The sequence below is a fragment of the Notechis scutatus genome, chromosome 1 (genome assembly GCF_049901735.1).
Source record: "Notechis scutatus isolate UNSWTSFEM ecotype Mainland chromosome 1, rNotScu1.2, whole genome shotgun sequence".
Lineage (NCBI taxonomy): Eukaryota > Metazoa > Chordata > Lepidosauria > Squamata > Elapidae > Notechis > Notechis scutatus.
This window is the reverse complement of record NC_142009.1, coordinates 59,429,737-59,440,064: the sequence shown is the minus strand read 5'-3', so window position 1 is coordinate 59,440,064 and position 10,328 is coordinate 59,429,737. Positions and strand designations below refer to the sequence as shown.

Genomic DNA, 10,328 nt, shown 5'->3' with positions numbered 1-10,328 from the left:
AAGAAGTGATGCTGAGGGTCCCACTCTGTGTGAAGAGGGTAGAGACCTCTAACTTGCTCGGTTTCAAGAAGGGGATGAAGTTGTCTTCTGTCGCGTCGAGCGACCGGTCCGTTGATTCGATTTTCCAGTCTGTTGCTGAATTCCCTTCAAGAAATAATTTAGCGGAGCCCTCGCAAGGGTGAGTGCCAAAACACAAAGAAAAAGACACAAAACAAATAGTTTCTTTAGGTGAGGAAACACATCGCGCCTGGGGCAGATGGAATTGTCCCGGCGGCCCCGATTGCTTTGCGCTGTCCTCTTTTATTGTGCTGATTCAAAGACGGGGGTGCGGGGTGATTGCAGGAAACAATGAAGTTACAGAGTTAATCATTGAAACCAAGCTACGTGACACAAGGAGCAAACTTCATGACTGATACTTTTCAGGTAAACATGTCTTAATACCAAATACACAGTTTTTAGCTGACACAGACTTTTGGAGTTAATCCTGTCAGTTTCAGTCCTGTCAGTGGAATTTGCCCTGAGAGGTGTACGTGCTAGGCAAGATTTGTTCTATGGCAAAATAGCTAAAGCAGGATAGCCACAGTCTTCTTCTGGCAGACACCAGGTCAATAGATGGATGTGCTGTGTTGCCTTTTTTCCTTCATCTGGTTTTGATTTTATGGGACTGTGAACTAGCCAGTTTGATGTAGTAGTTAAGGTACCAGGTTAAGGAAACCAGAAGACAGTCTAGTCTAGGGCTGTCAAACTCCCGGCCAGCGGGCTGGATGTGTCACATGCTGGCCACGCCCACATCCAGTTTAGTGAAGGGAGGAAAAGTCCCAAGATGTCACGTGATGCAGCCATGACAGCATGAGTTTAACACCCTTGGTCTAGTCCTACCTTAGGCATGAAAGCTGGCTGGGTGACTTTAAGCCAGTCACTTTCTCCCAGTCCATGAGGTCAGATTCAGGTAACAAGCCAATTGTCAATCCCGTTGCAACCAATGAATCAACACTCAGTTGGTGTTAAAAAAAAAAAACCATGGACCCTGCAATTGCACGAAATCTTCTAGGAAGGAAAAAAATATTAGCTGGTCAATGAAGTTGTGACAGAATATGTGGCATTGTTTTATACATCTATGCTTATATAGTATTCACTTTAACCTTTTAGAATATCCAAAGCGGGTAAAACAGTAAATAAAATCAATTTAAAAATCCCTTCTTTTGAGATCTGCTGCTACTGCTGCCTGTCAATATAGCTTTCTTAGCAAAAATATTCCCTATAACGTTCTTCACCACAAAGTAGCCTCCATCAGGTCCCGTTGCAACATGGCCGCTGCAAAATTCATTCACTTACTATGATCTCAGGATTCTGTTGAAAGACCACAAATGCAGCTATGTTTAGATGGCAATTCTCGTTCATTTTTCAGCGGTTGCTCATATAAAGTTGGCCAGGAAAGGATGCAACTAAACTGCGGGACAGGCAAGAATCTGTTTTTCTATTTAAGCTAAGGTTGCCTACATACTTTTACTGAATTTGCACAAGAGACTCTAGTTAAGTAACTTCGTGTTTTCTTCTTGAGGGATGAAAATATTTTAATGTTGACTCCAAAGGTAGACTGCTATACAATAGTGACATTAAAAATGCTTTGAATTTGCTTACGGCTTTAGAATTCAGACAGAGTAAAGGGAGAGAAAGCAGGAGAGACAATAACAGCAGTTAAAATATAATTTTATTTTTTCTCATTAAAAACCAGAGACAGAGAAATGTTACAAAAAGTATTAAAGAGAAGCACTTCATCAGCGGTCATCTCAATTTCCAGACCTTCATCTTAGAGTATCATAACAATATCTTCTATATCAGTCAGCACCCCCCCCACACACACACACTCAAAAAAAAAAAAAAACCCAAAACATTCTGCAGTATCTATGGAACAAATGAGGGCAGTTTTATACGCATGAAAACACATTCCAAATTATCCTGACCATGACAGGTGCTGGTGGTTTGTAGGTCAAGTCTAATCTGCCAAAACAGCAAACTCACATTACAGTTTGCCCTTATCATTACTATATGAAGGCCAAATCCTTTGGAATTATAGATTCTCAACATGTGCACTGACCTATAAAAACAATCATCTTTAGGATTAGAAGACAAAAGGGAACCTCCCTCCTTTAACGAGAAGAAAAGAACAACTGCTTTGAAAAACAAAAACTATTTTGTTGCATGTCAATTTTGAACTTATTCTCAATAAACCAATTAAGAATATCATCTTGTCTTATTTAATTAGTAGTGGTTTAAGAAGGATTGTGCCCATCCATCCCTGATTTCTTCTTAAATAGACTGATATAGCTAAGAAATAACTCATGTATTCCTTTACTCTCATGCTTTTGCCCCCAGGTTTTATAAATCCAACATATTTACAGCTTGGATTAAAAACAACTGAGTTAATTCATTCTGATGAGGAAGCTTCTGGCCTTAAGATTACAATGATAAAAAGAATCTCTGAGCTGTTGTCTATTCCTCTCCCCCACCCACCCCATTTGAGCCATCTTCAACTTCTATAAGTCTACTTTTTTAATTGTAGAAGACAGCAAAAAAGTTTTCCAAACAGTGGTCAAGTTATAATTTTCAATATTCTTTAATTAAAAATATGTTACATAGGAGTGCTTTCTAGATTGTTCTTCATATGGTTAGTATACAAGTTGAGACTGAAATGTCTTTGACATATATAGAGAAGACAATATAGCACGTTGTTAAAACTTACTTTACTAAACCTCAGAATACACTATAGGCTTCATTGGATTAGCACAAAAACCTGACAAATTGGGCCAACTGGTTACATGAATAATTGGTATCTCAGGTGTCAATGCAAAGCAGAACCTAACACCAATGTGTAGAGAAGAGCTGAGCTTGAAATACATGGGTGCCTCTATAAAATACATGGGTGCCTGCTTTGCCCATTACTCCTACCAGCAAAAAACCCAAAATTAAAAAGACATGATGCAAACACCTGTAAAGTATTTCCACCCACATATGTATGTCTAACATAACATCCACCTAAACCAGTGGGTTATGCATCAAAAGCAATTTATAGCCATATTCCTGCCTTCTGTGTTACCATCTTATGACTAAAAGCTGTTTACAATGTGGGTGCTAAAAGGCATGTTATTGGATGTGCAAACCAATCATTGCAGTATTCATTCCAACGTCATTAAGAAAACATCATGTGACATTCACAAGGCTTTATAAAGGATGCCCAGAGGCATCAAAGCAAATTATAACTTCTCATTTATTCTTCTACCTGCAAATATCTATCCAGTTATAGAATATCCTATGGCTCTGTAGAGCTCTAATTCTATTTGTGCTGAACAAAATACATAGCTTTCTCTTTAACTTCATACTCTACTAATTTCAAAGCAATTCAGATGCTGCACAGCTCAGTAAGCTTCTTGCTCTAGCCTTATAACTTGGTGGCACAAAACCAAATAAGTTTACCTACCCTGGGAGATGAAGAACATATGTTTTTAGTCTTTCAGGACTCACTAAAAGCAGAGATCCTTCCAATTCCTGGATAAATCCTAGTCTACTGAACATTCCTACATAGAAGGAGTAATTCTATTAGATAAAGAACAAGAAAGCAGCTTACAAGTCGGCATTTCATGGGCAGTTGCTCATTTATAATATATCGTGAAGATGGTCTCAAGCTGAGCTCAACTCCTAGGACTGCATCCATGCTGTTTTCTTGGTGATGTTATGGAATTGGTTTATGATGTCCTTCCCCCCCTGTGAGTTGGGATTTCTTTCCTATTTACCAATCTGGTTAACAACTTTGGACTGCTCAGGTGGTTTTACATATTAACCAGGCATTACCCACCTTAGCTTCTGAAATAAGCCAAGCTTGGCTAAGTGCTACCACCCACTGAAGATCAGTTATAAGGGTAATGTGCTCACTCCATTTATAAGAAACCTGCCTTCTGACAATTGTATCTTGATACTTACATCGCAACTTATGTGGCTAGTTTGCTAAGTACACACAGATTTCCTTTCTGAAAATCTTCAGAAATTGTAATGGCATGTAAAACAGACAAGAGACAAGACACCAATCTCCTGACACCAAGGATCCTGGTACCTATTGAAAATATGTGCCCTCCATGTCCCGGGGCAGCTGATTGATATGATGATTCCTGAGACTTTTGAGTACATCGGTCAGTAGGCACATGATGGTTCTTCAACTGGAGCTATTGGGCTCAAAGGCTTCAAGGTGCTCAGGGATTGGAAGGCAAAAATTGATGGATCATACACAAAGTGAGGTGGGGGCCGGCTGCTGTTGATATGCTGCATAGAGGAGGAGAAGAAGAGAGATAATTACCAGTGCCCATGGGGTGAATGTATGACAACATATCCATTTATTAAGCTACAGCATCACAATTGAGGTAGCTCCAAAGCTTAATACTGTAAATATTGTAAATTATATTAAAATCAGATTGAAGAAATAGGAAAGCAGAAAATATGCCTTCAATACACTGTAATATAAATGAAGTCCTGACAGTGTGAAATCATGACTGCAAGTTAAGTTTTCTTATGCGTGGATGTTTGGTTTAAAGGGTACTAGGAACTTTACAGTACTAGAAAATTCCCTTCAGTATATTTGTATTTTTATACTTATTCAAGAAGAGAAAAGTAATTAAAGAATCGGGACTACAAAATAATTATTGACCCATCTTTCTATCCTACATTAGACCATCAAAACCATATAAAATCTTTTCATCAGAAATCTTCTCAAAAATTAATGTCTTTGCATAAATGCTTTCACTAATCTTAGAAGGTTGTGAAAATGAATTAACAAACTGTTTTTAAAAGTTCAGTTATAATGACCTAGCAGTAACGGGCCTTATTATAAATTCCAATAAATATAGGTAAGTCTTGACAGAATGTTAATGGAGGGCTTGAAGCGGGGATATGAAGAGAATTGTAGTCCAGCCTATCTGAAGGATAGAAGAAAATAAGCTATTGCTTTTAGGTAGGTAGGAAGGTAGGTATGTGAAATAAAAAAATTCAATAATAACAATTACTAGAACAAAATTGTCAATCAAACATAAAAAGAAATCAAACCAAAACATCTCATCTCTCAATTTTTCTAAGAGTAATTTTATTCCACAAAAGCTGGATTGGCATCAAGCTGCATTCTTTGAAGAGAACTGAACCCTGGTTATAACCAGATTAGATTTTAAACACTTTGATTATTCTTTTTCTCTTTTCCTACTTCATGACCAACTTAGCACACAACTTTCCAAATGCCAGGGTTTGCTTATTGCATTTTGGATGGCTAGCCTTTTTATAACAGATTTGGATTTTCAACAAACAATTAGCAGATGTTTTGTCTAGATGTTTTGTCCCCTTACACTTCAGGGTCATGTTGTCATGAAGTGGTCACTGTATTCAGGATTTCACTCCTTCATCAATGCATATTCCTTAAGGGATTTTGATTTAAGAAATCATGAACTGAAGGCTTCTGTACGGCTGAGCCAATGAAAAGGGTCATATCTTTTTGTCTGATGGAGAAAGGTCCATCAAATCATCTGCAACATTCTTTCTTTCATAATCTTGGAAATAAGGCAGGCATTTTATTTTTATAGAAGATACAACTCAGCAGTTTGGCAGCCTGGCCAAACTGCCTGTCTAAACATTCTTATTTACAATATAAAAGATACTGCCTGCATGCATGAACTTTAGATATTTTTACTTAGCTGTAGCTAAGAGGTTGCTTCCTAATGCAACACGAACATTACTTTTGAAGAAAAATGTTGTGGTGTTATTGATTTGACTTGTGCAATAAACCACAGCAAGAGATAGGATAGATAGGCTGAGTCAAAGCTGGAACAGTCATGCAAGACACAGTGTCCATATATGCAGCATGCGGAGAAACAAACTTGTTGATCTGTTGCAGCAAAACAGAGAATCTTCTAGCACTTTAAATCTAATTGATTTGTATAGCACAACATTTTTCATGGATTGGAACTCACTTCATTCTATCTATAAAATACTTTCCTTAAGAGTATTCATATAGCTAACTAGTTCTGGCATAAATGGTTATATATACAAACATGTATAAATGCATTTCTTTATGAACCCATTAAAGTCTTTTAAATAATGGTTGTTATATTATTTTTAAAAAGTTTCCTTTAAAAAAAAATACATAAAAGCATGCTATTGGACATTATTGCTAGGAATGCCTTATTCTAATTTGCCCCAAATGCTACAATTTTTCAAGTTATAATTCTAATAATATGTAATTACATGCTATAAACAGTGACCGTAAAGTAAAACTCACAAATACATTAGTTAGCATTTTATGAATGTTTACACAATCATTTGGTTTAGAGACCTACAGTTGATTTTTTTCTCTAATGTTTTTTCCAAATATGTATATTTGATACGTGCAAACTTTTGCAGTTATGTTATTTTGATTCAGTTTTGCCAACTGTGTCTGCAATTCTGCCTATCAGTTAATCTACAAACACATTTTCTGAGAAAAATAAAATCTTAAGAATATGGATGTTTTTAAATACAAATGTACCAGAAGGTAGCATAATGGACAACTAAGTTATCCATTCTCTCTCTAGGGTTTTGAAATAAAAATGGATGTTCCTGTTTTAAAAGTCACAAAAGTAATTGGTTGTATATTCTGAGGGTCAATATGAGAGCACATTCTTTAGCAAGCTGAATCTGCTGGACAGAGAGACAAATTAAGCAATCTGAAATCTAAATAGTTGAGACTGAGTAATCAAATATTGTGATATTCTCTTATCCAGTTTTATATCATGCAGAACTTCTGACAGCAGCGAAGGGTTAACTTTTGATTTGTTTATACCTCTTATAGCTATCTTAATACAGGTACTTCCTAAAACTTAGATATTCCCCCCCACATTATGTGTTTCAATCAATCTCAAGTGACATACCTGACTATCAATATTTTGCATTTTATTCTCTGTAATTTTAAGTAATCAGTCTAGTTACCCATAGCTGTTTTTAGATTCAAAATAAGAAAAGAGTGCAATAAACAATATTTTAAATTGAGAAGTTCACATTCCTGGACAAATTGCTTTTATTTCAGCCTCACCAATTGGCGCTTCAGCAAACATATGTTTCATTTCTTGTCAAACAAACCACTGCAGTTCTTCTATGCATGAATGTCTGCAATGGCAGCCATGACACTTTCTCAAATATAAAAACATTGGAGACTTCTGCTATAAAAAGAGTTTTCAACTCTTTGTGAAACAAGTAGTATTATTTAGCTCTCTCTTATACTGAGATGGGTTTCAGCACTATCACACAAAACCTTTGTTATAAAGCAAAACATTTATAGCACAAAATAATTTTAATATGAAGGGAATTTCTGACAAAGATGCTTCATTCAGATAGCAAATAGATTAAGATGAACCTTCCATTTCACTTGGACAGTCGAGTTCTTCTTATTTCCCATCTTTATGGTTTGTAACCTTTTTTAGAAAAATCATTCTTTCAGCTACATTTTTCTAAAAAATAAGGACTTTTGTACAGAACACTATTTAATATATGGATTTTTGCAAACTACTGTCCTTACTAGTATATATTGTTGCGTTTGTGATGTTGTGTAAGGCTTTGTTGTTTAAAAAGATCATGATTTTGCATACCAACTCCATTTTGGTTCATACTTTGGCTCTGGAAGGACAAGTTAGGGCAGTGTGCAGACAAATGTAAATCAAACACATTTTTCTCCCCCCCCCTCCCCATGCCAAGGTGCCAGCTTAAAGGAAAAGAAACTAGTGCTCAGCCTAGAAATTAACCAACTATAGCTCAGTTTCATGAAATCATATCCAACATCCTCCTACACAGCCAGAAGGCTTGGCTAACAGCAAGAACACAGCAGGAGAGGCATATTTTAAAAAGTCTCCATTCACCAGCCGCCTGCTGTGGCATTATGGATGGTGTGTGCTCTGGCAGGCCTCAGAATTGGAGACTAACATAGCAACCTTTATTTAGAATTAAAGGGGCAGAATTAATCAGACAGATTTGTCCTTCCCCGTGCAAGGAAACTGCTTGCCAGTACTCTACTGAGAGGGAGGCAAGGAAAGTGGACAAAGAGTTTGGCACTTCTCTTCAATGAGAAATGCCAACCAACAGGATCGGTGAACAAACAGCAACTGGAACTTTTGGCTGCAGGCAAGCAATGGAGCTAATCCATCAAGGAAAGGGAGAAGAGAACTTAAAACTCCCTAGCATAGCATTGCAAGAGTAAAGCCAGGGTTGGAGTTTTTATGGGGTCATATTAATGGAAAACAAAGATTTCACAGAAATATGGCTCACTGGACAACATACCAGTTATGATGAAAATATTCAAGTATGGAAAATCAAAAAATGTTGGATTATTAGTTGGCTTGAAGCATTCTATGGCTTCAAAATTTTGACTTTGTTTTGTAGGTACCACACTGATCCATGAAGGTTGCATGAGAAATATATAAAGTATATCAATATATAGTATCAAGTAAAGAAATACATCAAGTAATATTCCAAGTATATATTTCCTTAGATGCAGTCATTTAACATACCCCAGTTAGACATAAGATAGGTTTTAGGGCAAGTCACAAGAGGTCTTTCAAGAAGATGATGGATAAAAGTAAGACATGTACCACCTGCAAGGTTGCTCCTCTGCTTTGGAACTGCCTTTTTGCCCCTCTGTTGGCATGTTAGAAATACCAAGGCAAAGGAAAATCTCTCAAATGGAGATGTAACTAGTCTGTCCTGGAAAGAAGAAATGATAGAAGAGAATATATGTGGTTCAGGGTTGGAAGTGTGGGGTTCTTGGTTGCTCTCTGAGTGTACCTGTCCACTTTCAGACGTGGAGCAAATCTCACTGTTATTCACACTGGTGATGTTGTTTACCAGTTGGGTAAAGTAACAAGCAGCCAAACTCAAAAGGCACCAAAGACTCTGCAAGAAACAAAACAATAATTTCCTACTTTGCATGCCCTATTTATATGATTTGTGTATATGAAAGAGATTATTTCTTTCCCTAAATATGTATTCTTTTAAATGATAAGGGGTGAAATCACAAAGAAAGAGAGAGGAGATGGTAAAAGGAATTTGAAAGTATCTTTGAGTTTCTTTGGATGTTTTGGCAACAGATCAAAAGAAAAGATTCCTACTGCTATCAGAATGCATTATGATCTTATTTTATTTTTCTCTTTTTAATGGATTTTCTTCCTGACTATAATAATAATTTTTTAAAATTTTTTTGAAGGAGTGGTAGAAAACAGTACAATAACTGAAATAGAAACAAGTATTAAATGCCCCTTTTAAACCTTGGTGAATTTTAGGATGTTTTTACTCTAAAAGTCACATTTAGAAGCATATTTCTCCAACTAATAGATGCTCTCTGAAGGAGAACAACTACCCTGTTTCTCCAACAATACGGCCTCCCCCAATAGGAAGTCCCAGCATGTTTTATAGGCATGAAATGAAATTAAGCCCCTCCCCCCAAATTAAGGCCTATATTAAAACATGCGAAATGGGGGGAATGGTGGGGGGGCTTGCCGTTAGGAAGTACTTTTGTTGCACACCTGGATATGGTGCTGCCTGCGTTGACCCCGATACAAAGTGCCCCACCAATGCCAAGGTCAACATCCAAGCCATCGCCGCCCGCCCGAAGATGCAAAGGGGGGGGGGGGGCAATTAAGTCACCCCCGAAAAGACGGGCTAGCCATTTTTTCAGGGCTCAAAAAAAAAAAAATAAGACACGGCCTTATTATATGAGAAACACAGTAGATGTTTCCCTATCAGAAACATCTGATAGGCTGCAAATCTTGGTAGGCTGCAAATAAGAAGCTATTTTTAAAACTATTGTTACCAAAATTATCTTGTAATGCTATCATGGGAAATAGAGTAAATGTAACACACTATAACTCTATGGTTCTGACTATTTATTTTATTTAGCATATGGCAAATACATGGACTTACAGTGGTTCAAATGTTAATGTTCAATCCACCCAGCTATTCGAGGACAGGGTGGTCTATGTTGAAAAAATCAGACATTGGGCCAGTGTAAGCTCTTGATGGACATTTGGACACAATGTGATAGATATTTTATCAAGGAGCACCACAGCCACTAATTTTCAGTTAATTCTCTGCTCTTTATGGCATGCTTGCCACTTACCAACCTAGTACGAAGCATGCATTCTCTTTTGCAGATTCAACTAGCAAATTAGTTACCAAAAACAATCTAGACAGACATAAAAGTTTACTACCTGGAAAATGGAGGACATGTAAATATAATGAAGGAAATCTTACTGGTTTTCCATTGTATTTATTCG

General features: G+C 36.9%; 1 protein-coding gene across 3 annotated transcripts in view; it reads right to left on the bottom strand.

Moving 5' to 3' along the window:
• Positions 1-1,693: 1,693 nt before the first annotated feature.
• Positions 1,694-10,328, bottom strand: part of LOC113421276 (uncharacterized) — a 124,076-nt gene continuing 115,441 nt past the window's right edge. For all 3 annotated transcript variants that reach the window (XM_087965391.1, XM_087965388.1, XM_087965382.1), the window contains one exon: positions 1,694-4,314. In XM_087965391.1, the coding sequence (XP_087821517.1) occupies positions 4,186-4,314 (129 nt within the window). In that variant the 3' untranslated portion in view covers positions 1,694-4,185. The remainder of the gene's footprint in view (positions 4,315-10,328) is intronic.